The sequence below is a fragment of the Cucurbita pepo genome, chromosome 8 (genome assembly GCF_057944985.1).
Source record: "Cucurbita pepo subsp. pepo isolate OVF chromosome 8, ASM5794498v1, whole genome shotgun sequence".
Lineage (NCBI taxonomy): Eukaryota > Viridiplantae > Streptophyta > Magnoliopsida > Cucurbitales > Cucurbitaceae > Cucurbita > Cucurbita pepo.
Genome location: NC_141805.1, coordinates 3,856,730 through 3,883,252, shown reverse-complemented (window position 1 = coordinate 3,883,252; position 26,523 = coordinate 3,856,730). Strand labels below are relative to the sequence as shown.

Sequence of the window (26,523 nt, the reverse complement as noted above, 5' to 3'; positions counted from 1 at the left end):
ATTGTGAGGACTTGTCCTTTAATTTACATGGGTGAGAAGACTCTTTTAGCCAATTCCTCTTTTTAGCCAATTCAATATACCTACTATCTTGGGGGCTTCACCAAACAGAACATAATATCATGAAAATGGAATTCACTCTTTTCCACATAAGGAAAGTAGATGAAGTGAAGTACTAATTTCCGGACTTGAACAATGGGTTCCACCCTCTCATTGGCCCGAGATGGACTTGGTTTATGATTGGATCATAAACAAATTGTTCATTACAGAATCAGTGCTACTTAAGGTGAAAGATGTAATTACAGGGGTAAAATAGACTTTTGACGCATCTGTAATTATGAATAACTTATGAAGCATAAAAATGCAACTCTAGATCTATAGTAGAGTGACCTATAGTTAATGAATGGAAATTGATTAATTAAAGAGTTTAATTAATCAATTTTATATCATTGGAGCTTATAATCTGCAAGTCCATAAGGACTCTTTGTTAGCTTATAGTAACGCTAAAAAATTCAATTTATTTGAAAGAAAATTTGAAGTGTTCACATTGATATTTAATATATCATATATATTATGTATAAAGGAAAAATAAACCTAATTTGAAATGTCAAATTAATATTTAATATATTAGATATATTAAATAAATAGAAAAAACATATTTAATTTAAAGTGTTCAAATTAATATTTAATATATTAGATATATTAAAAAGAAAAAATGTATTAGATGCCCTTAAATATTAAATCAATTAATGTATATTTTGATATATATATATATAAGGTATTATATTTTAAGATATTAAATAGGTAAATATATTATTTGGCAAAGATTTTTCAACTGTCCCTATATATAAATAGGATTTTTTGGGTGAGCCAAAATACATCAATCTCTCCTACTTTATCACAATAATGAAACTACATAATTCTCGAAACCCTTCTTCTCTAATCCCTTTGTGATTTTCTTTCTAGAAGTTGTGTTCGAATCATAGTAAGGAAGATCTTGTGGAATATTAAAGAACTTCTACATGGTTGGAATACTCTAAAGAGTCTTGCGAGCTACGGTCTCCACAAACGTAGAGTTCTTACTCCGAAGGACGTTGTCGTGAACGGCCAAAACGAGGAAAATTTGACATAGTATTTTGGTAGCTAACAAAATGAAAATCTAAATGAAATAATGGTGAATGAAAATAAGAAAAATAAGAATAAAAATATGTTCTTAAAGTTTATGAATCCATTAAAGTTGGCCACCATTCATTGGAACAACGAATAATCTTCTATCCTTTAATCAACATGGAAAGAAAAAAAAAATCCAAATGAAGCATTGATTTTGTGCTGTCTCACATTGATTGAGGAGGAGAACAAACCATCATTTAGAAGGGTGTGGAAACCTTCCCATAGCAGACTCGTTTTAAAGCTTTGAGGGGAAGCCCGAAAGGGAAAGCCCAAAGAGGACAATATCTGCTAGCGGTGGATCTGGGTCATTACAGATTTTGTTTATCCCAATGCACATGATACACGTAAATGCATGAGGTCTCCATATTTAACATATATGATTCCACGACATGGACTAATCATATTATAGCATTACTTATAACATGACATAACACAATATAGCACATAACACAACATAGTGTTCGCATTATCATACATCATACAAGTATCTTATTTCATATGGTCTAATGTATAAATATGAATCAAATGTGTTATAGGATAAGATTTATCTACATGTTGTTTTATGTTTTTTGTTGTGTTAAAAAGAAGGATGGAACATTGTGATCTGTGTTGCAGGTGATTGATGGACGTTATCTCCCGATTGAGTCTGCTCGAATGCATGGGAATGTATGTTTGTTCTAGGTGATTGATTGTATGATCTCTATATAGAGCATAAACGTCTGTATTGAGATAAGATTAGGGTGTTAGAGATAGGCCAATTAAACGATGACCTAGGTCAGGATGCCGCTAGTAGATTGAGTACCTTAGGATCATGAGCGTGTATCAGGGATCTAGACCCTATTGCTCTCAAACTAAAAAAGCTCTAATGAGTTAGAATAGTGAATCCAAGGTTGCGAGTCAGTGTTTTAAGCTGTCTAGATGCCCTAAGAACCTAGTAAACCTCCACGACACCAAGGGACGAATAAGGTAGCTCTCCAGGACACTAACAACATGGACGGTGTCATCAAAGTCTCCAACCCCCATCTTCTCTAGTACCCTAGTAGCATTATCAATGACCCAAGTCAAAGAGGGTAGCATGTCGAGACGATTAGGTGCCATCATATTATGGAAAATGTTAGGGATCTCCTAAATAGGGTCTGCATGTTGTAAACCCGTCTTGAGAGGGGGTGTGAGACAGCATAGGTTCACATAGTAGCTGACCGACACATGGAATTGTTTCCCTAGGCTCTCAGTATGATTTTATAGTCATGTGGAATAGTCCACCGGTTAATCTTCCACATATAATGTGTATCTACCAACAAACGTCATACTATCCTACCATGTTTTATTGAGGTAGTGTCTCAATCTAAAATGTCGGTCATTCACTACCAAGACAAGAGAACTGTCCAAAAGTTCGAAGCCTCCCAAAACAAAGCACAGCACGTAATTAATTTCAATACTTTTTTAAAAATAATTTTATAAATTATTAAAAAAAATATACTCACAAACATACTTTAAATAAATACATATTCAAATCATATAAATATCTCTAATCGATATACAAACTTTGGTTTAAAACTGCAAGTGCTGTACACATTAAAATAGACATTACCTTTAAAATTATATAATTCACCTAATTTTCCTGGACGTTGATTCAGTTACTGACACAAACGAAATCAACGGCTTATATTCCATCTTAGCGACCTGGTATCTTTCGGCAACTAGGTCCCACTTGCGACATGTGGGTCCCAGTGGGCCCCATATCGAACCTTCCCAACAAGCCTACGCGAGAACAACACGTTTTGATTTTAAAGTTGGACTAGTTAAGATTAGTAATTAATCTCGTCTTAATTACTCAATTCAAGTTTTAATAAATTATATACTTTCAATTTTCTAAATAAAAAATAAAAAAAATTACATATTAGTTTCAACATTAATTATTTAATTAAATTATCATTTTAAAATATCATTAAAAAATTGGAAATGATGATACAACTTTCTGCATGTAAATAACAAAAATAAAAATAAAAATTAGAACGTCACGTAAAAAAATATTTTACTAAATATTTATATGGTTTAATTAAATTGTTTACGTTATTGACAATCCTCCGCTCGAACAAAATACCAACTTGCCTTTCTTTAAATATCTGACATGGCTAAGATAAGAGCATGACCCTAATATCACTGGTTAAGAACAATGAATCTCCACAATGACATGATATTGTCCACTTTGAATAAGCACTCGTGACTTTGTATTTGGTTTCCCTGAAATGGCTCATTTATCATGATTTCCATCTTAATTAGTCAAGGTAGAATTTTGCAAAAGGACAAAAAAAGATCTCAATTTCTCTCCTCGACCCCTTGGAGACTTACTCTCGACCCCGTGTTGTTCTCAATTCAATTCAACTCGTTTCATTTATAGGAACTAAATTGTAATTTTATAGATTAAGGAGGGTGGAATACGGAGGGTGGAATATAGAGGAATATATTCCAATTAGGTAAGGAATTATGGTTAAATTTATTGAAAACTAGAATTTGACTTCCTTGATTAAAAAAAAAAAAAAAAAAAAAAAAAAAAAAAAAAAAAAAAAAAAAAAAAAAAAATCTTTATTATTTATGGAAATATTCATAAATGGCAACTTAATTATTTTTTTTTTTTTTAACGATCTCCTCACGAGGATTTTAAAGTATTAATATATATATATTCTCTCTATTCTCTCGGGACATTTTTCAATTTTACTTCATAATTAAGTATTTTCGAAATTAAAATAATAGAAACGGGATGACTTGCGATCTTATACGATATAGAGATATTTATATGAATGAAATTTAGAATTAAATGAGTTTATTGTCTATACGGACCTCCTAGAGTTAAATGGGTTTGGTGAACAACCGACCCTTAGTTAGGTTTATGTGAGAGCTGAACTAAGGAGAAGCAATTGAGCACAGACTATAGTGTGACCTATCAAGTTCGAGGCACGTGTCATTTCTCTTGTAACTTCGCTTTGTCCTACTATGTACAACCGTGACCATGAAACAAAATGTCTAAATTGCCCTTAGTTCATCTCCACATTGACTAAATTCTTGGGTTTTTTTTTTTTTTTTTTTTTTTGTTTTTGAAGATTGAAAATGGGTTTGAAAAAGATGTCCAATTCAAGTTGAGTATTGAAAAAGGACAAGGAAAATGAAATCATAAATAAATTTAAATAAATAAATAAAAGATGCAATGTTTGTTGTTCCCACGTATGAAAATGGTGACACGTGTAAAAGATAAGTAAATGTTAGCTTAAGCACTTGGATTCATAAGGGTTGGATATTCCAACAAGAAAACACAAACTTCGGATATTCCGATATTCCACATTTGTCCTTGCCCAAATTATATTTTTTTTTATTAATTTTAGTGATATAAATGTTGAATTTTATGTTTATTTTCATTATTTTATTTACGTAAAATTTTAAAGTTATTAATGTAATTTTAAATAATATGTGATTGACATAGGGAGGTCAAGATCGAAAAATAACATAATATATGAATAAAGTTTGGTGTCTTATGTTGGTAACACTATTAATACGGTAATGATTTTATCAAAATTGTTAGTACAGAGACATGTGAGTAGGTACCGTACATTTATATAAGATTAAATCATAAAATATTTAATTTTTCTTTATAAATTTGTTAATTAAGAAAATTAATATTTCAATAGGATCATCATATGTGACTCAAACTTAATCTTGAATATGATATGGTCTCCTCCTACTCATAAGGACATACCAAAGAAAATGATAATTGTAGCCAATTTAATAAGCTTGTCATTTTGGAAACTTGACTAGAAACTGGAAACTTGTTGTAAGGAGATCTCACAGTCCACCCACTTTGGGAGTCTAGTGTCCTCGTTGACACACGACCCAATGCTCTGATACCATTTGTAATAGTTCAAGCTCACCGCTAGCAGATACTGTCCTCTTTGGATTTTCCTTCCAAGGGGTTCCCTTAAGATTTTATTCGAAATCCTTATTCAATGACATGTCACTTTTTTTTTTTTTTTTATTGAATTTGGGCATTATAGAATATCTAGTTCAAATTTATGTTTTCAAACTAATAAACTTCTAAAATATAATAACTTACAATATTTGCTAACAACTTACTATTTTTGTTTATGATTGGAATTATAAATCATAAATAAATAATTTTATTATTTATCCATATTTTTCTTCCTTAATTTCAAAGGAAGAAAGGAATATTTTGGTAGATTTTGAAAATGATTTAAAGAGGAAAAAAAAAAGAATCTAAACGATTATTCATGTCAATTTTTTGTTAAATTGAGATTTTCTTTCATCTTAAGATACATATGTATTTGCATCAATCGTAATCATTAATAAAATGAAGATCTCTAAAATTATTCCTCCACCACAACAATAACGAAATTGTTATTAATTAAATAAATTTATTGTAATACTCGAACAGAGGAATGATAGATGAATGAACCAATACCACATTCCAATGAGAGTCATCCTAAAAACGGGACAACTAAAAGAAGGCTTAAAAGAATTGAAAAATCACTACATATATCAACAAAATACTGTCTCCTTCAAAATTAAATATGTTTTTATACATAGGAGTGAGAACAAAATATTTTGAAATAACTTGGGTTCGATCTAGATTTTTGGATATGGAGGGTGACACTTATAATTATTAATAAATTATTCTTCGAACTTATTTTTAATATTGTTCTTGTGATGTGAATGATTTTTCTTCCGCATTGCTTGTAATATACTTAAGTTTCTTAAAAATAGTACTAGAAGTCGAGATTTTGTATGAAAATAATTAGATCAAAAGATTTAAAAAAATAAAATAAAATTGATTATTATTATGTTCGTATGGAGTGATTGGTAGCCACCATAATTAAATATTCAAATTCATTTGTTTATAGAGTATTCGTTATGGTCCCTAGTAATGATATAATGTCACACCCTAAAATTATTTGTATCAAATAAAAAGGCTCATCATTACCATTCATAAAATTTCAATAATTTGCACATTATTATTTATCGCCCGATCGAGTCTCGTAAATTATTTTTGGGTTTACAAGAAATTATCATACTAATATGTAACATTTTTTGTTGTAAAATGTGAGAAAAGAGATGAGCTTTAAGAGTAAAATTATGATTTGACTTTAATAAATCATATGAATCAAATTAAAATTAAAATTTATTTTTAAAATGGTCATTAATTTATTTAAAATTATGTCCCCATGGCTCCATTGGAAATTTAACATTTTTTTAATTATTTTTTAAATTGAGGTTAAGTAGAGTTTAGTATATTTTAAAGGACTATGGTTTATGTCATCAAATTATTTATTTATAATTTTCAGTGCTATAATAATACAATTTTATATTTCTTGATGGGCAGAAGGGTTGAATTGTACACCAAAACACCAACCCTTTAATTTCTTGAACTTAAAAACAAAGATTCGTGATGGAACAGAATTTCTTGAACTCTAAACTCCAAATATCAAAACATCATATCAACCTACCCATTTCCATACAATTCATACATGATAATTACACACAAAAACGCTCAAAGATGTATCTCATAAGCATATCATATTCCTTATTTATAAAGATCAGAGGTCTATTAAACACAAAAATTGACACAAAAGTTCATAAACAACACGAACCAAAAGATGAATATGAGAACTTTGGGAACTCTAAACCGAATTGGATGAATTTAGGAGTAAAATAGAATCCAAAGGGGAATAGATTATGGGATATTGAAAGCATAAATAGGGGAATAAAAGATGAGTGATAGAGATGAATTTGGTGTGTGGCGGAATGGAATTGGGGATTTGAAAATTGGAGAAGGCGAAATAGCCAAAGCAGCAAACAAAAGGGCAATTTGATGAATGAGAATTGGCTGGAAAGTAGCTGCCAAGCCAACGACATGCACAACACAAACACAGACACACATATACAGAGCAAGAAGAACAAAACAAACACACTTTTGAGAATCCACACACTTTCATGCCTGCTCGCTCTCCATTTCATATTTATTCACTATCTGTTCTTCTACTTGTTGACCCTTTAATCTCTATATCTCTCTCTAAGAGGAGCTGGAGATGGAGCTGGGTTTTGGTTTTGGCCTCCATTAAAGCTGGCCTTTCAAACTTTCTTGGCGTTTTCTATTAATTGTTCTTCTGATTTGTTTCTTTCTAGGGAAAGGATGGGCACCCATTAAAGTTTTTCTCCTCCTCTGCCTTTAAATCTTCTTGGGATTCTTGTTGTTTTCTTGTGTGGATTGGGGTTCAGCTGCCATGAAGTTGTTTTTCAGGTTGTGTTTTGTAATCTTCGTTGGAATTTGTTTCTGTTGGTTGTTGAGGGTTCTGTTGTTCAGAACAGGGTTGATTTTCCTCCTCAAGAAATGGTGCAGAGATCTACAAGATTGTTTCCATGTTTATCAGTGTTTCAGAATACCAGAATTCAATGAAACTTCTCAACACAATCATCTTTACAGGAAAGTCTCTGCTTATCTTAGTTCTTTGAATGCTCTCGAGGATTCCGACTTCACCAATCTCATCACTGGAAAGAAGCCTAATGATATACTTCTCCGCCTGGATTCCAATCAGACGGTGGAGGACAATTTTTTGGGGGCCAAAGTGTTTTGGACGAATCAAGAAATTGGTAGCAGAAATTTTGTATTGAAGATTAGAAAGGCGGATAAGCGCCGAATTCTCCGCCCTTATCTTCAGCACATTCATACCCTAACTGCCGATGAGATTGAGCAGAAGAAAGGGGATTTGAAGCTGTTTATGAATTCGAAACCTAATAATCAGTCAGATACAAGATGGACATCGATTCAATTCAAACATCCATCTACTTTCGATTCAATTGCTATGGAAACAGATCTCAAAGAAAAGGTCAAATCCGATCTCGAATCGTTTCTCAAATCCAAACAATATTACCACAGATTAGGCAGAGTTTGGAAACGAAGTTACCTTCTATACGGCCCTTCCGGGACTGGAAAATCCAGCTTCGTTGCCGCCATGGCCAATTTCCTCTCCTACGATGTTTACAATATCGACCTCTTCAAAGTCTCCGATGACTCTGATTTCAAGTTTCTTCTGCTACAGACAACAAGCAAGTCAATAATCGTTGTCGAGGATCTCGATCGGTTTCTGATGGAGAAATCTTCGGCGTCGAGCGTAACGGCGCTGATGAACTTCATGGACGGAATATTGACATCGTGTTGTGCGGAAGAGAGAGTGATGATTTTCACCGTCAATAGCAAGGAACAGGTGGAACCGACTATTCTCCGACCGGGCCGAATCGACGTTCACATCCATTTTCCACTCTGCGATTTCTCCGCTTTCAAGAATCTCGCAATCAACTACTTAGGCGTCAAGGATCACAAATTGTTTCCTCAAGTCGAAGAAATTTTCCATAACGGCGCGACTTTGAGCCCTGCCGAGATCGGCGAACTGATGATCACGAACCGAAACTCGCCGAGCCGAGCAATTAAATCGGTCATCTCAGCATTACAAACCGACGGCGAGCGGCGGAGAGTCGGCCACATCGGACAACTGCTAAGCGACAGCGGGTCGAGGCAGTCCGCCGCGGAATCCGTCGAATCGAGCGGCGTATTCAAAACCGAAAACAATCACACCGGAAAAGAGTTCAGAAAATTGTACGGGCTTCTGAGGATGAAAAGCAACAAAATTTCTCAGTCGTTGGATTCATCTCCATTCTACAAAGTGAGATGATTTAGAACACGTGGCGGAATCGTAATGGAGGAGTTAACATACAGCCATGGAGTCGCATGCACTGGATCTGCAGGGCTTCATGCTAGGTTCTGTAGATAGGAAGATTATTGTTATGATAAAACAATCTCTATTTAAAAATTTAAAAAAAAAAAAAAAAAAAAAAGTTTAATTTGGTTTGAAGGAATTGTAAATTGGCTCTATTTATTTTCCTCATTAATACAAACAACAATATTTCACCCTTTTATTAAAAATTAGGTTAAAATATAACTACGAGATTTTCTCGACATTTAAATAAATCACTTTCCGTCCCTTAATAATAAAAATATTTTTAAAAATTCATATATATTTGATATTGTAGAATTATATTTTTTTTGAAAATATGTGTGATACCCAAATTGTCAAAATTTATTATAAATTATAGAATTTGTTTTATAGTATTGACTTCTCATGTGACGTTTTTGTTTTTTGTTTTTTTTTTTTTTTTGTTTTAAAAGTGACTATTTTGATTCCTAATTGTAAAATTGAATATGGTAATACTTCAATTCTAAGAAAAAATTAGGGGTTTTGAAAATACGAGGATCTACAAGTGGACGAAAGTGACAGTAGAAAGTTACAAACTCATGGTAAATAGTTGTTCGGTTCTATCAAACTACGAGAACAAATTCTAGCTTCCTAAAACTTTATGGACTAAATTTATAATTTAAGGTAAAAAGTATCTGAGTAAGTTCAAAATTACCCGTTAAATCGTTTGAATGTTCGGGAACGGGTTTAGTATTCTGTATGATATCTAGGGATGGTGTCCTCTGGGTTTAATCTTAGCCTCACTCCGCACGGCTGGGACACACTGGCGGGGCCGCCTGGCTTGTCTGTATTGTCAAAAACTTGTGATTTTGTGAAGCTTGTGGGCTTGTGTTTGTGGTTCTTATTACCCACTCTATGCCCCAATTGCATGGGATATCAACTTTTTGTTCCTTTTTTAAACCATCATTTTTCTTCTCTCGTCCGTTGAAATTAAATCATTAGACGTGTATGATGGTCGATGTCTCGGTGATCAGTGATACCGTGGAGACCAGGGAAATGGTGAGAGATTTGAACAGTGAGATTATGATTGAGATTGTTGAGTTCGCAAAAGTTGATAATAACTATGGGCAAACTAGATTCCTAGATACAGTGATTAAGATGGTTAGTTTTCACATTCTTACACGGTTTCTTAACAATCGAGTTTGTTATATTGATGGACAGGATTGTAGTGTTGAAGACCATGTAAGAAACTCAAACACGAAAACTATGATCAAGATTATAGAGCTCATAGAATTAACGATGATATATCAAAGACAATGCAGTTGGACTACGACCATGTTTAGAACTTATTAACAAAAAAAACTTCGGGAACAAATTTATTTTTTGGGATGAAATTTTATTTTTATAAAATTTGGTATTTGTAAACATAAGAATATGTATTAAATGAGTAAATTCCAAAGAATCTTAATTATAATTTGTTTTGTATTTTGAAATACCTAACCATCCCTATATTAAGGGATTTTGTAGATAATAAGGTTTATTTTAATTTGAAATCTAGATTGATTTAATATAATTATAGAATAATTTTAGTGTTTCCGATTCAAATTTTGTCAAAAGGGTATTGCATTTTAAAATTAGAAAAAAAAAACTTTAATTTTAGCTTGCTATAAAATAATAAAATAATAAAACATTTTGTCTATTATAAAATTGATCATATGTATATTAATTATATGTATTATACCTAAAAAAAATATACGTAATTAATATTAAAAAATAATCTCACTCAAATAAAACTTTTTTTTAATTAAAAAAAATCAAAGTTACCTAAACCTACCAACATTAAGAGTGTACGTAGGTTAAATTAGATCACTTTAAGAATATTTTTTTTTTAGTACAGAAAAGTACTATACATCAAATTTTGTCCAGTAACTAATTTATTATATATATTTTTTGGTATAATGTTAATCGATATATTTTCTTTTCTTTTAAAAAGAAAGTAATATACATGAACGTATTAAAATTATGGAATTTGAAGAGATTAATATTTAAATATTAAATTTAATAAAAGTTTGAAGAGTATGGATTTTCCAAGTTTGAAGGTTTGAATGAAATGATTGATTTGTTGTGGAAAATGAAAGCATGGAATGAGATATAATGTTATTTTATAAGAGATTATTAATATTGAGTCAAAGTTAGGGGGCTCATTTTAATTATTATTTGATGAAATTTGTATCTTATTCTTAAGGGAAATATTCAAATGTGGACAAATTTGGGTAGTTGTTTGGTAGGAGGAAATGGGCTACAAATTTTAGCCCCCCATATTATATGATACTTATTCCTCCATTTTAGATCAATTTAATTCTAATAAATATGTATTTTTAAATGAAACTCATAATATATGAGTTATAACGGTATTTAACCTAAATTTAATAATTTATTTATAAACTTTCTAGTGTCTAAAATTAAAATGTAAAAAAGTATGATTGGCCCCCAATATTTAATTTTGTGCTAAGTCCCTAAACTTCAAAAAAAAAAATAATAATAATAATTAGTCCCAAACATATTTAAAAGCTTTAAAAATTAATTTGACACTAAACTTTAGGCATAAAAGGATGTTAATTTTAAAAAATATTGAATGAATTAGAACCTATTAGACAATAAATTAAAATTTTAAACATCAAACACAAAAATAAAAATTTAAATCCATTAGAAAGAGGAACGAAGGACAACAAGGACACTGGTCCCAAAAGGATGGATTGTAATGCCTACATCGATTAGAGAAGAAACTTTATTGTGAGATCTACATTGATTGGAACAAGAAAGAGTGCCAATGAGAATGTTAGGCTCCAAAAAGAGATAGACTGTGAAATCCCACTAACACTAGGATTAGAGAGAGGAACCAATTGGGTCCTAGGACTCTAATAAGCCTTAGAAGACAGCCCCTCGTGACAATTTGAACAATATTATCAAATGGGTCCTGTATTTAGGCCTAAGTTTGTTCTTAAAACTTAATTATCACCAACAAGTTACCATGCAGGGAAGCCTTCCAAAATAAAAGTTCATAAGAGAGATTCAAAAGAACTTACCTTACTTAGAGGCAGAGAGAGATGATGAAAGATAAAGGGCCTCAGTGAGGGAATTCAACAAAGCTCATGCATTGCCACAAATCGTTTAGACAAGACGTACTAGATAGACGTAAACCAGGAATTAACACTAACTGAAAGGACGCCGGCTCGTGGCCACTGACAAATCGTTAAGACAGGACAGCCTTGGTAAAACCGTTGTACACCAAAGCAACTACTAATTCAAAAACAGAGAAACGTGTTTCATCATCATCCCCAAACTACCAACAATTGTTCAAGTAGTCAATATAGGGGTTGGTTTTATAGTACAGGAACTTGTCACTAATATCTAAACACTCCACCATTACCTACACCTAAGAATGTAGCTGAAAATCCAAATTAGCTTTTTTCTTCAGGTTCTTGACCTCCGAATGGGTGAACGACTGTCAACATAGTTATGAAAAACGGGGAGTTAGCTTGAATTTATAAGCTAAAAGAGATATGTGACAACAACTCAAATGGAAGCTGAGCCAACTATGAAAAAGATAAAAAAAAATTACCTGCGATATCTACCATATTCAGGGCTTCGATTCCGAGCATAATCAGGACTCTTGCGTCGTTCACGAGGGCCATTATACCTGTCATAAGCAGGGCTGCGAGGCCCATAGTCAGGACTTGGTCGACGGCGCAATGGACTAGGTGACCTCCGGTAAGGACTATCCCCAGGCCGCCCATATGCTGCTCTCCGGGGGCTATCATCATAAGGGTCACCCCTCTCACCATCATCCCTCAAAGCATACTCAACTGACACAACCCTGTCTAATATTTTGCTGCAAAATTATAAAGCCAATACAGTATTTTAGAGAGTAAAAGAAATTAAATATGCCAATTGAAAGGATTAACAACCATGTGGGAAACCCAACACTCTGCTAACCTCATGTGGGTACACTCAAGGGCTTTGGTTGCCTCCTCCTGCGTCTCGAATTGTACAAATGAAAAGTTCCTTCTTATGCGAACATTGAGGACCTTCCCATAAGGTTCAAAATGTCTTTCAATATCACGAACTCTAGTATGAATAGGGTCGAAATTGATCACAAACAAGGTTTTGGTTGGCCTCTGATTTGCCATCGACTTGGATCCATCACGATGACGACCCCGTTCACCCTAACCCAACCAAACAAAAAGCTAAAGTTAAAATCACCTATTGGTTGGCATATATGAAAAGAAAGAGATATTTTCAAAGCATGAAATAAACCAGCTTCTAAAATGCATAGACCCAAGAAAGGGGGCAACAACGGTGGGAGAAAGGCCTACCCTAGCCCATTCCACAGACAATCTGCGTCTATCATGACCAAATGGCATGTTATCAAGGCCACGAATAGCATCATCAGCATCCCTCTCATCTTCAAAGTAAACAAAAGCAAAACCTGCAAAATAGAACAATTAGATATATAAAATATGGTAAGGTATTGAAGCATTATCTATTTAGCAGGTATTGTCACTCAGCCTCATGATTTCTTTCCCTGGGATAAACTATAAAAAGTACAACACCTGAAAATATGGGAGGACTGATGCACATTTAGCTGTAGAGACGTTGCATGATGAAATAAGATGGTTGCATACTAAAGGTTTTAATCCAAAATTTCAACCATGCTTCGCCTTTCACACAGCACGAGTTCAGAAATGGAAGGCATGGCAAGACAGATTCATTCAGCCACTATTATCAAATGGGAGGCATGACCAGAATTCAGTGATGTCCTATGATCAGAGGTGATAGGTAGGCAAGGCATGAGATATAGAACATCCATTAAGACGATTCTGGTGAATTGCGACTTAATTGATGAGGCATGAGATAAAGATCAATCCATTAAGACGATTCTGGTGTATTGCAACTTAAGTGAAGAGGTAGATGAATGACGAATGATTGATTGAAGAAAAATCAGGATGATGATATCTTTAGATGAAGCTAAGCAGGCAAGCAGGAAGTTTCCTTCCAAATTAATTTTTATGCACAGATGGTGATGAGCCCAGATAGGAGCTTGGTTCATTTTCCTTAGTAGAAATTCCTGCGTCAAAAGAAACATCTTATATGGAGGTTTTCCCCATAAAAATAGTAAATTTTTGCCTCCCATCAAGTTTTCATCAGAAAAAATGGACCAGCGGATATTTTCATAGCATAATAGCTATGCATCCATGTCACTGAACAGGGTTTTAGAATTAAAAAAAAAACATCAATTTCTTGTCTTATTGATAAAAACTTGACACAACTTTTTTACCTAGTATTAGCGTCAGTGGAGCATCCTCGCACTGAAATACCAAGTATTAGCACCAGTGGAACATCCTCGAACTAAAATACCATAATTTCATACACCAGAAAACCCAAGATGTCTAAAATCATTAACTGAACGATAACTACGTAGGATTAAGGATGTCAGGGAAGGTGGGTAAGAGACAAGAAAATTCCAGAAGACAACTATACAATTATGAACTTAAATATAGAGTAGTTAAGATGATTACAAACAATGAAAGCGAAACTAAAAGCCCATAAGTAACAAGAAAAAGATCAGCAACTAGAAAGTTTAAACAAGGAAATAACATTTGACAATACTTCGTAAAACCCAAAACAATAAAGTCATCCATGAATGCATACATATATGCAGGTCCTTGTGACCATACCAAGATCAACACACTACAAAAGGAAGGTGGTTCACTGGGAATATTGCAGCATTAAATTAAAATATACCCCGTAATCCAAATGCAACATCCAATACGCATATCCTAAATCAAGTTGAACACAGTCTTTTCCATACATCTATTACCTTCGCATGTCAAAACTAGGTAAGGAAATTTACAGTTTCACAATAAACAAAAACAAAAAATTTAAGTAAGCACCACAGTTCCCTCATACCACCTTAGAAATAAAAATATTCAACATTAGAACATCTTCGTTAAAAACGGCACTGCATGGTATTACAAAGAAATTGCAGTATACCAGATTTCATGTCGATCCTATCGAACCTCCCATATTTGGCGAATGCCCGCTCCAGCTCAGATTGCCGGGTGTCATACCCAAAGTTCCCAACAAATATCGGCTTCATCGTTGATACTATCAAACGCGCTGTAGAAAACAAAGCCAACAAGTCCCAAGATTAACAAAATGACAAGACCATAAAAAGAAACTAGTGAACAACTTCACCAACATAGTGATATCTATTCTTTTTCCAGTTAAACTAGAAGAGATCAACGGGATAAGAGAGGTAAAGGAATGCGTTAACGAAGAACTCACTTTCAGAGTTTGACCAGAAACAAGAAGTAAATCGATCAAGTAGCGAATGAAAAATGCTTAGAATAGCATGGATCATATGATGACAGAAACAAACCTTGCAGATTCTTGGACTCGAACAGAAGAAAAACCCTAGGAGAGAGGAAGAGGAAGAGAAAGCCTGTATCTTTTTGAAGAGCCCTATGTGATCCAATTTTCAGTTCATTTTAAATACCAAAAGAAAGCCCTAGTATTTTCACTGTAGATAATTTCAGACCGTCCGATTATCCGGCTTTTTATTCAGGACTTTCATCAACGGAGATTGAACCGTTAGACTGTCCAAAAGGGTCTTTTGGGAATTAAAATTTTGAGAAATGATAAAATCGATTCAACCTCAAGCGGAAGAAGGACCAATTGTGAGTTCATTCAGTGAAGCCGTGTGTGAATATACTATTTTACCCTCTATGGATTGAATTACACCCCATTTTGTTTCTACTATTGGTTTGAATTTTTTTATTGAAAATAATAAAATAAAATATTAATTTTCATTTCTAAAGTTAACATCAATTAAAGTTTTAAAGCTTATTTACAGAGTGGCTAATTATGATCATACGGTAGGCATAATAACTAATTATGGTCCTAAAGTATAAAAGTTAGAACTCTTAAAATGCTTCATCGATGAAGGTCAAGGGTCTTCATTTTAATAATATGTAAAGTCATAACTGATTCAATCTTTGTAAAATAGACTTGAAAAATATAATAAAACGAGCATTTGTGTCTTCTTTTAGCCATGAGCTAAATTTTTTTGCAATTCTATTTAGTTTAGATGGCATAGTTAAAATCATTTAAATTTGACATGATGGACCTAATTTGTGGAGGGATTCGAATCTCAATCAAGTGTTCTTGATTTATCAAAATCATTAGCATGTTTTGAATGACAAAAATGTAAGCTTCAATAAGCTTCAATAAGCTTCAATAAGCAATTTGAAACTTACTATTGGTTCAAAGAGTTGTCGACCTTTTGCAACCATGCTCCCATGACTTCAGCCAAAGAGAAGCCCCACAAATGTCACATCATCAAGTCTCATTCTTCGAACTTGGTACATGACCGATTCGATAATACAAGTAGTTATTAAGAACATGTATAAAAGATTATCATACAACATATTAGCTTCAACAATTAGAATATGCAGTAGTTTAACATGGTATCATGTGAACACATCTGAACTTATTAAGGCATACACCATCTTAGCAAATGCATTATACCAATTGCAGTCCACGAAACCACCCGTGTCATAGGCATTCTGTCAAACACTTCTAATGCAGCCCCCCATGTTGCCGGACCTTGCACAACCAGCAATCATCGAATTCCAAGTGGGTATATCTCGAAGCGGCATTTCATCAAACAGGTGGCGTGCAGACCTCAACATTCCCAATTTCGCACACATTTCAAACAACGCCGTCAGAGCAAATACATCAAAGGCAAATCCTGGCTTGGATGAAAGTTAACTCTGTTAATTTAAAAAATAATTATGGGTTTATAATTTAAGATCACTCCTTCAATTGATGTGAAGATTTTTGGAAAGGTCAAAACAAAGACACGAAGGCTTATGATTTGGACAACATTATTACGAGAGTTGTGTTCATTAATTTTATTTCATAAAATATGGCTTAAAACATCACTTCCCGCTCAATTATAGACAATATAATTTGTTAAATTATATGTGTAATTACTAATATTAAAATTTTTAAGTTCGTGTTTTTGTATTTCCTTTACTTAACATTTTTCTATACCCCAACTATTTGTAGAAATTAAATGATTTGTTATTGAATATCAAAATAATTTATAAATTTTTATTAAAATTTTCATAACACCAAATTGATATTAAGTTATTAAGTTAAATAAATAAGTATTTAAATGGCTAAGCTTATCACTATTTTTTATTTTTTAATAATTAATGTCAGTTGATCTAATCCAATAAATTTGAGTTACCAATTCAAATCAACGAGTTTTTTTGTTATGTAGTCGTAAAATAACATAAGGCGCCTGTAGCTCAGTGGATAGAGCGTCTGTTTCCTAAGCAGAAGGTCGTAGGTTCGACCCCTACCTGGCGCGTTTGTGAGCATAATATTCAAACTTTCTCGTGACCATCTAATTGATTTATTTTTCTCTTCCGTTTATAAGTCTTTCATCCAGCGCCCGTATCTCAGTGGATAGAGCGTCTGTTTCCTAAGCCGAAAGTCGTAGGTTCGACCCCTACCTGGCGCGTTTGTGATCTAATATTCAGTCTTTCTCTAATTTATTTATCATTATCTTCCGTTTAAAGGTTTTCCATCCGGCGCTCGTAGCTCATTGGATAGTGCGTCTGTTTCCTAAGCAGAAAGTCGTAGGTTCGACCCCTACCTGGCGCGTCTATAATCTAATATTCAATCTTTCTCGTGACAACCTATTTTTTATATTTTGTTTACCATTTACTTATCTCACGTTGGGCGCTCGTAGCTCAGTGGATAGAGCGTCTGTTTCCTAAGCAGAAAGTCGTAGGTTCGACCCCTACCTGGCGCGTCTATAATTTAATATTCAATCTTTCTCGTGACAACTTATTTTTTATATTTTCGTTTACCATATATATAACTCGCGTTAGGCGCTCGTAGCTCAGTGGATAGAGCGTCTGTTTTCTAAGCAGAAAGTCGTAGGTTCGACCCCTACCTGGCGCGTCTATAATCTAATATTCAATCTTTCTCGTGACAACCTATTTTTTATATTTTTGTTTACCATTTATTTATCTCACGTTGGGCGCTCGTAGCTCAGTGGATAGAGCGTCTGTTTCCTAAGCAGAAAGTCGTAGGTTCGACCCCTACCTGGCGCGTCTATAATTTAATATTCAATCTTTCTCGTGACAACTTATTTTTTATATTTTTGTTTACCATTTATATAACTCGCGTTAGGCGCTCGTAGCTCAGTGGATAGAGCGTCTGTTTTCTAAGAAGAAAGTCGTAGGTTCGACCCCTACCTAGCGCGTTTATGATCCCATTATTTCATCTTTCCCGTGACAGCCTATTTTTACTTGTCCTAGTTTTATGGATTATTTACATGTCAATCTTAGTTATTTATTTGACCGGTGGAACTCATGCCTCTCTCCCAATTATTCTCTCATTTATTTTATGTTGCCTCTCTCCCATTTATTTTATGTTTTTAATTTGTTTTGATCTTATTTATTTTTTAAAATAAAATTAAGCGGGTGTATTTATAGCAATGATCTAGAACTCTATTCTCGTGGACAATAACATTCTTCCGATGGCACCATATTAAAACTCGACCCATAAACTTACAATAGTACATTGAATAATTTTACGCAACAACAATTCATTCCACGCTAGTCTAATTAGCTATCATCCTAATGCACCATAAATTTCCACATATAACGCTACATTAATGATTGCAGAAGAAAGTTCCAGAGATTCAAAACAAACACAGAGTGCCAGTTGAACATATATTCACATTATGTTTTCCACAAAAACTTGTTTTTCTCGATCTACTTCTCGTATCATATGTGAAGTTACAGAGGAAAAGGGCTAAAATAATGTTGGTTGAAAGGCCCTTTTGGTGGGTGTTGTTGGGGGTCGAGATTACCTAAAATTCGAAAACCACGACAATTTCCAGTTCCAGCACAAATTTCTGCAAATTAAAAACAAACCCATTAAATTGCTTCCCACCGTTTTTGTTTAGGAGAAGGCAAACATTGAGTGGCTGAAGTATGCGATCGAAGGAGAAGGAGAAGGAGAAGGAGAAGGAGAAGAAGAAGAAGAAGAAGAGAAGAAAATGGGCTGAGTGTAGAAGCTTGAAGAAGAAGAAATGTAATCAAAATGATAAGTGAATTGAACACATACTCAAAGCTTCTGTAGCCAGATTATCTTCCTCTACGCCATTAATCCGCCATTGATGAAGCTTCTAACCTTCACTTTCATAGCCCCACTAAGTCTTTGCACATTCTTCGCAATCCCAAACAGCTCCTCTTCCTGCATCTTCCTGTTGGAAGAAACCAAAACCACTTCAGTTCCACAAAGCTCATCATAAATCCTCTCGAATTCGCTCAACACCTCATTCAGAATCCCCAATCTCTTTTTCTCAATCAACATCTTCGTCAACTTCACCACCTGTTTCTCAAACCCTCCCTTCGCTGCAATTTCCCTCACCAATCGCCCTTTCTCCTCCTCCCCTACAAACGGATCGTTCAAAAACCCTCCGATTCGCTTCGTTCTCAACACCTTCGAGAATCTCCCAACGTCCTTCGCCACCGAGTGAATCGATCCGGTAGTTTGCGATGCATCGACGAGTGCCGCGGCGTATCCAGCAGCAGGACGACGGTGAAGTAACGGCGAAGAGGAGCGGCGCGGGGAGGAAGAGGAGAAGGAAGAAGAAAACGGAAGCGGATTTAGGGTTTTGTGAGTAGAGAGAAAATTAGGGGGTTTGGAGATTGAGTTGGATCTGCGAGAAGGAGAACGATGAGGAAGATGAGCAGAGTGACTCTTGAGGTGAAGAAGGTCGCGAGATGAAGCTAAAGTGGATGGAACTCTGAGAGTTGAAACAGAGCTTGTTAGAGTATCCATGGAAGACGAACAGAGAGAGAGAGATAGGGAAGTAGCGTTAATCGGAGGAAGATGAGTGCCGGCTAGGGTTTACGAGGAGCTTCATCGCCATGGAGATAAGGCAGTGATTCTACGCCATGGATTCAACCACTGGACGCTTCGATGAAGTCGAAAATTGGGGATGATTCTGCTGATGACGAATTGTTCTTTGTCCTGTTCATGAATTTATCAGATTTCTTAATAATATTTTTTAATTTTCAAAATCAATTTTAAATTTTAAAATTTATTATTATTATTATTATTATTTTGGACGAAAATTATTAGTATTTTTTTCTTTTAATAATCTTGAATTTTCCAAACCATACTTTTAAATTAAAAAAAAAAAAAAAAATAGTATTGTCGTTAATGTAGTGTATGATACAATAATAAAAAAAATAAAAATAAAAAAATTAATACGAGAGAAAGAACTCTATCTTGAAAGTGGAAGTTGCACGTGTTCCAAAAATGGTTAAAAACATATATTGAGGCGTACAAGGAAATAAAAATAAATTAATTTTGAATTATTTTTTTTAGTCCAATACAAAATTTTATTAGTTCATCATTTCATGAATGTATGAGATTTCCATAAAATTTGGAGTTTGACGGTGGGTTGTTCTTCGCAAATGAAAAATGGTTTATAAAAACCATGAGTTGACGGCAGTAGATCTGCCGCTGCGATCGTCATTTATAGCGAGAGGGTCCTGATGGTCCACCGGTCCCCTGGTTTTCAGCCCCAGTCCGATCCCTGTCATCGCGCTCTTCTCAGTTCCCTTCAAATCCACCGGCACCCATTTCAACACTCCAAAACTTCTTGACGATTCTTCCAAATTCCGAGGAAGACGATGGAACCCAGAGTCTCGATCCCCAGACAGAAGAAGGCCGATCTTCAATCAATTCTAAGAAAATCATGGTACCATTTACGGCTCTCAGTTAGGCACCCCTCGAGAGTTCCCACTTGGGATGCGATTGTTCTCACCGCTGCTAGCCCCGAACAAGCTCGGCTCTACGAATGGCAGCTCAATCGGGCTAAGCGTATTGGGCGAATTGCCCCCTCGACGATCACCCTTGCCGTGCCGGACCCCAATGGCCAGCGGATTGGCTCTGGAGCTGCTACTCTTAATGCTATTCACGCCCTTGCTAGACATTATCAGAAGCTCGGCCTTGTTCCTAGTATTGAGGTAATGTTCATTTCACCTCATTTGATACCTCGCGCTTGAGCCTAGGCGTTGCTATGATCGTTATTCATCCTTATTTCTTGTTTCCCCTGCATAAGTGACACGATATTGGATTAAAGAATGCTGCTATTCTAGATTTGTTGATTAGCGGGATTTTGTTGTTGGGTTTTTTCAATCATGTAATAGGTGGAGACTATGAGTAATGGGTGTAAGTCGCCGAATAATGACAATGAAGTATCTCTCTCACAACTTGCTAGCTTCATATCCAAAAAACATATACTATTGCTTCATGCTGGTGGTGACTCGAAAAGAGTACCGTGGGCAAATCCCATGGGGAAAGTGTTCTTGCCGCTACCTTATTTAGCAGCTGATGATCCTGATGGCCCTGTTCCTTTGCTCTTTGACCATATTCTTGCCATTGCTTCATGTGCAAGACAGGCTTTTAAAAATGAAGGTTGTCTTCTCTTCTCTTTTCAGCTCGTTTTAGTTTCATGATTGTTTGCTCTGCTATAATTTTCTAGATATTCCCTTGGTGTTCTTCTTACCTTGGAGTTTTGAACACTTATTGAATACCTTCAATGTGCATTTAAGTTCCCATAGAGAAGGGAGACAAATGGTTCAAGTTTCTACTTAGAGCCATTGTTCTAATTAGTAGAAATAAAAATAAAGAACATACATAGCATCTTATTTGGAGTTTCATTATTATTATATAATGATGCTCAATTACTGATTTTCTTCCTTTCATTTCTTGTTCGATGGGGGCGATTGGCTGAGATCATTACAGGCGGCATACTTACGATGACTGGTGATGTGCTACCTTGTTTTGACGCATCCACTTTGGTTCTTCCAGAGGATGCCTCTTGCATAATCACTGTTCCTATCACCCTTGATATTGCTTCCAACCATGGTGTTATTGTGGCATCTAAAATTGGGACATCTGACAGTGGTTACACTCTCAGTCTAGTCGACAATCTCTTGCAGAAACCGAGTGTTGATGAACTCACCAAGAATAATGCAGTTCTAAGTGATGGTAGAACGCTTCTCGACACTGGAATAATAGCAGTTAGAGGTAAAGGATGGGTTGAGCTAGCTTTGCTTGCATGTTCATGCCAACCTATGGTTTCAGAGCTTCTGAAGTGTGGGAAGGAGGCAAGCTACTAATATTCAGTCTTTAAATTTTAACATTGCACAAGAAACAAAGCAGTAGAAGTAATAGGAGTACATTCACATCTCTCTATTTAGGATTAGATCATATTCCAATCAACACTAATATGAAAGCGTGAAGTTGTCTGTTTTTATTTATTCTGTAAAAAATTTCATTTTTTGTTTCTTTTTCCTTGGATTGCAAGTGGAAATTGTTTTCACACATTTCTGATTCTTGTGTTGGTAAGATGGTCGCAACGTCCTCGCCTCTTCCCTTCCTAATTTATCAGAAATGAAGATCTCAATATTTCTTTGTACTTTAAGCAACGGTATGCTTTATGTATCAAATAAATGTTTGTGTGTATGTGTAGATTAGTTTATATGAAGATCTGGTAGCTGCTTGGGTTCCTGCCAAACACGCATGGTTGCAGCCACGTCCTATGGGTGAAGAATTGATTCGTAGGCTGGGAAGGCATAAGATGTTCAGCTATTGTGCCTGTATGTCAAAAATCTTTGCAACTGAAGTTTATTATATCCTCTTGCATTATAATTTTTTGTAGTTAAAGTTATTCTTGTATGATCTTTTAAATTGCAGATGACTTGTTGTTCTTACATTTTGGCACCTCGAGTGAAGTTTTGGATCATTTAAGTGGGGAAAAATCAGAACTTATTGGACGACGACACTTGTGTTCTATCCCAGCTACTACAGCATCTGATATTGCAGCATCTGTTGTTATCCTTTCCAGTAAAATTGGGCCTGAAGTCTCCGTTGGAGAAGACTCTCTCATTTATGATTCTTCCATTTCTGCTGGAGTACAGATTGGTTCTCAATGTATAGTTGTTAGTGTTAACATCTCAGGAATTAACAATCAGTTACCAGGAGATGCATTTAGGTTTATGCTTCCCGATCGTCATTGTCTTTGGGAGGTTCCATTAGGAGGCTACACCGAAAGAGTCATAGTATATTGTGGACTTCATGATAACCCGAAAATGTCGGTCTCTAAGGGCGGGACATTTTGTGGGAAGCCTTGGAAGAAGGTTTTGCAAGATTTAGGCATTGAAGAAAGTGATCTATGGGCAACAGCAGGAACTCAGGAGAAGTGCTTATGGAATGCTAGAATATTTCCAGTTCTTTCCTACTTTGAGATGCTTACCTTGGCTATGTGGCTGATGGGCTTGAGTTACAAAAAAACAGAGCACTTGCTTGGGTTATGGAAAAGTTCTCATCGAGTAAGTCTGGAAGAACTACACAAGTCGATCAATTTTCTTAAAATGTGTACAGGATCTAGTAATCACCAAGCAGAACTTGCTGCTGGAATTGCTAAGGCTTGTATCGACTTCGGCATGCTTGGACGTAATTTGTCCCAACTATGCGAAGAAATAAAACAGAAAGAACTTTTGGGATTAGAAACTTGCAAGGGTTTTCTAGATAAGTGTGCTGAATTTCATGACCAGAACATTAAAGTTGTTCCGAAGAGCCGAGTGCACCAGGTGCAAGTTGATCTCCTTAGAGCATGCAGTGAGGAGACAGCAGCACAAGAGTTGGAACGGGAAGTTTGGGCTGCAGTTGCTGATGAAACTGCTTCAGCTGTAAGATATGGCTTTAAAGGTAGAAAACATGGTGTTCGTCAACGTTTGAAAGAACCAAAGTGTTCTTTTTTTTCTGCCATTAATATTTGTCCGTTACTCGATCGTTTATCTTGTCAAAATAGTTACTGATCTGAACTTTATTTTATTTTGTTTCCTAATGTATAACCACCTTTTTTTCATCTTTAGAAGATCTCTTGGACAAGCCTGACACTGATAGACTGGGACATGGAAATAGCCTCTCTGATAATAGCATAAACCAATTAATCCACCATAAAAAGGTAACTGTTGACTTACCTGTACGTGTGGATTTTGTTGGTGGTTGGAGTGACACTCCTCCATGGAGCTTAGAGCGTCCAGGTTGTGTGTTGAACATGGCGATTAACTTGGAAGGTTCACTTCCTGTTGGGACCTGTATAGAAACAACGAAAATTTCTGGAGTTCAGTTCAATGATGATGCTGGAAACGAGTTACATATCGAAGACCTTAACTCGATTACCACTCCATTTGATAGTGATGATCCATTCCGGCTCGTCAAATCTGCATTGCTTGTGACTGGCATTATTCACGATCATATTCTAACAGTTTTTGGTTTGAAAATCAAGACTTGGGCAAATGTGCCTCGTGGTAGCGGTCTGGGAACGTCCAGCATCTTAGCTGCTGCTGTGGTAAAAGGTCTTCTTCAGATAACTGATGGTGATGAAAGCAATGAAAATGTTGCCAGACTTGTATTGGTACTAGAGCAGCTTATGGGGACTGGAGGTGGCTGGCAGGATCAAATAGGAGGTTTGTATCCTGGCATCAAGTTTACCACAAGTTTTCCTGGAATCCCATTACGTCTTCAAGTTATCCCCTTGTTATCAACACCTCATTTGGTCTCCGAGTTGCAGAATCGATTGCTTGTGGTATTTACTGGTCAAGTAAGCTTCCTAAACTTCCTCACTTCTCCGAATCGACCTTTGTTGTCGAGTTTCGAAACTACAAGCTTCTTTTAATATAAATGAACGTTTGAAAGTGTAATATGTGTGCAGATTTCTCTGAGATTGATATCAATCTTACTTCTTGGATGCTAAAAGTTGTTTTTTTTTCCTTCGTTCTTGTGATATCACTTTGCTTGTTTCTCATTAAGAATGAACTGTAAACTTGACTTCTTCATGAGGATTGTTGGGATTGTTGGAAGGGAGTTCCGCGGTGGCTAATTTACGGAAGGATCATGGGTTTATAAGTAAGGAAGACATCTCCATTGGTATGAGGCCTTTTGGGGAAGTCCAAAGCAAAGCCATGAGAGCTTATGCTCAAAGTGTACAATATCATACCATGATAGAAGTTTGTAATTTCTAACATGGTATCAGAGTCATGTCCTAAACTTAGCCATGTCAATAGGATCCTCAAATGTTGAACAAAGAATTGTGAGCCTTGAAGGTGTAGTAAAAAAGTGATTCCAGTGTCAAACAAAGGGTGTACTTTGTTTGAAGACTCCAAAGAAGGAGTCGAACCTCGATTAAGAAGAGGCTGTTCGAGGGCTTCGTATGCCTCAAGGGAAGCTCTATGGTGTATACTTTGTCCGAGGGGAGGATTGTTGAGAATTGTTGGGAGGGAGTCTCACCTTGGCTAATTTAGGGAATTGTGAGTTTATAAAGGAATACATTTCCATTGGTTCGAGGCCTTTGGAGAAGCCCAAAGCAAAGCCATGAGAGCTTAGGTTCAAAGTGGACAATATCATACCACTGTAGAGATCCGTGATTCTTAACATCCTGATGCTAATGGTTTACTCTGTTGGGTCACTCCGGTTTATATTATGCAATATCTTCTTCTTAGTTCAACAATACGTATGTGAGTGGAGATTCAAAATCTGAACTTTCGACCAAAAACATATGCTTCAACCATCTTACAATCTAATATCTTATTTTGCAACTCTGTTGTTCTGGGCTTATATGGTTTAGCTAATATGCAGGTCCGACTTGCACATCAAGTCCTTCACAAGGTGGTGACTCGATATCTCCGACGCGATAACCTTCTCATATCCAGCATTAAGCGTTTAGCCACGCTAGCAAAGATCGGAAGAGAAGCACTGATGAACTGTGACGTCGATGAATTAGGAGAAATAATGATGGAGACATGGCGGTTGCATCAGGAACTAGATCCTTTCTGCAGCAATGAGTTTGTTGATAAGCTGTTTGCATTTGCAGACCCCTATTGTTGTGGGTACAAACTGGTGGGTGCTGGTGGCGGAGGGTTCGCTTTATTATTGGCCAAAAGTTCAGTATTAGCCATGGAATTGAGAAACAAGCTTGAAGATGATAAGAACTTCGACGTTAAAGTCTACAATTGGAGCATATCTTTATAGAGATTTTGAATTCTGCTATTATTTATTTATTCTCATCCATATTCATATTAAACATGTTTGTGAAATAAAGTGAAGAACATATTGTTGCTTGATCTGTGCTATTGAATCTGTAGTTTGTTTCGGATTTAAATTTTCAGCTCGTTAATAGTTTCTTCGTTCTTGTGTATCATACTTCGTCCGACAGCTTGTGACTGCACAACTCTACCTCGACCGACAGCCTGCAAACATATGAAAAGGGGAAAGGATGAGTATAACTGTGTTTGGTACGACACGCAATATTTTTAATTTTTTTGGTACGACACGCAATATTTTTTATTTTGTTACGTTACTTTTAATTATTTTAATTTTCATTCATGAATGATTATGAATAATATGAGTTAAAATTTTAGGTTTTTAA

The 26,523-nt window shown here is 35.3% G+C and overlaps 4 protein-coding genes and 4 non-coding genes across 10 annotated transcripts; 6 read left to right on the top strand and 2 right to left on the bottom strand.

The window, feature by feature from the left end:
- The first annotated feature begins 7,052 nt into the window (after positions 1-7,052).
- On the top strand, positions 7,053-9,142 carry LOC111800945 (P-loop containing nucleoside triphosphate hydrolases superfamily protein). Its single transcript, XM_023684875.2, has one exon. The coding sequence runs from the start codon at positions 7,458-7,460 to the stop codon at positions 8,901-8,903; it is 1,446 nt and encodes a 481-aa protein (XP_023540643.2). The 5' UTR covers positions 7,053-7,457; the 3' UTR covers positions 8,904-9,142.
- Positions 9,143-12,063: 2,921 nt separating this feature from the next.
- Positions 12,064-15,520, bottom strand: LOC111800455 (serine/arginine-rich splicing factor RS31). 2 transcript variants are annotated; one of them, XM_023684149.2, is made up of 6 exons: positions 15,367-15,520; positions 14,979-15,104; positions 13,301-13,413; positions 12,921-13,150; positions 12,547-12,816; positions 12,064-12,429 (listed from the first exon to the last, which is right to left on the bottom strand). In XM_023684149.2, exons 2-6 carry the CDS (start codon positions 15,082-15,084, stop codon positions 12,399-12,401), a joined length of 750 nt encoding a protein of 249 aa, XP_023539917.2. In that variant the 5' UTR covers positions 15,085-15,104; positions 15,367-15,520; the 3' UTR covers positions 12,064-12,398. The 2 variants fall into 2 exon arrangements, with proteins under 2 accessions (XP_023539917.2, XP_086982694.1); XM_087126568.1 differs by having other exon boundaries at positions 15,273-15,412.
- Positions 15,521-17,291: 1,771 nt separating this feature from the next.
- Positions 17,292-17,364, top strand: TRNAR-CCU (transfer RNA arginine (anticodon CCU)). Its single transcript has one exon. It is a non-coding gene; the product is annotated as a tRNA-Arg (tRNA).
- Positions 17,365-17,738: 374 nt separating this feature from the next.
- On the top strand, positions 17,739-17,811 carry TRNAR-CCU (transfer RNA arginine (anticodon CCU)). Its single transcript has one exon. It is a non-coding gene; the product is annotated as a tRNA-Arg (tRNA).
- Positions 17,812-17,890: 79 nt separating this feature from the next.
- On the top strand, positions 17,891-17,963 carry TRNAR-CCU (transfer RNA arginine (anticodon CCU)). Its single transcript has one exon. It is a non-coding gene; the product is annotated as a tRNA-Arg (tRNA).
- Positions 17,964-18,042: 79 nt separating this feature from the next.
- TRNAR-CCU (transfer RNA arginine (anticodon CCU)) lies at positions 18,043-18,115 on the top strand. Its single transcript has one exon. It is a non-coding gene; the product is annotated as a tRNA-Arg (tRNA).
- A 592-nt stretch (positions 18,116-18,707) lies between these two features.
- Positions 18,708-19,987, bottom strand: LOC111801039 (ATP synthase delta chain, chloroplastic). Its single transcript, XM_023685003.2, has 2 exons — positions 19,137-19,987; positions 18,708-18,924 (listed from the first exon to the last, which is right to left on the bottom strand). Exon 1 carries the CDS (start codon positions 19,854-19,856, stop codon positions 19,167-19,169), a length of 690 nt encoding a protein of 229 aa, XP_023540771.2. The 5' UTR covers positions 19,857-19,987; the 3' UTR covers positions 18,708-18,924; positions 19,137-19,166.
- A 464-nt stretch (positions 19,988-20,451) lies between these two features.
- FKGP (L-fucokinase/GDP-L-fucose pyrophosphorylase) lies at positions 20,452-26,216 on the top strand. 2 transcript variants are annotated; one of them, XM_023684001.2, is made up of 7 exons: positions 20,452-21,052; positions 21,236-21,503; positions 21,834-22,198; positions 22,564-22,690; positions 22,788-23,801; positions 23,972-24,699; positions 25,734-26,216. In XM_023684001.2, exons 1-7 carry the CDS (start codon positions 20,717-20,719, stop codon positions 26,124-26,126), a joined length of 3,231 nt encoding a protein of 1,076 aa, XP_023539769.2. In that variant the 5' UTR covers positions 20,452-20,716; the 3' UTR covers positions 26,127-26,216. The 2 variants fall into 2 exon arrangements, with proteins under 2 accessions (XP_023539769.2, XP_023539768.2); XM_023684000.2 differs by having other exon boundaries at positions 23,969-24,699.
- Positions 26,217-26,523: the final 307 nt, after the last annotated feature.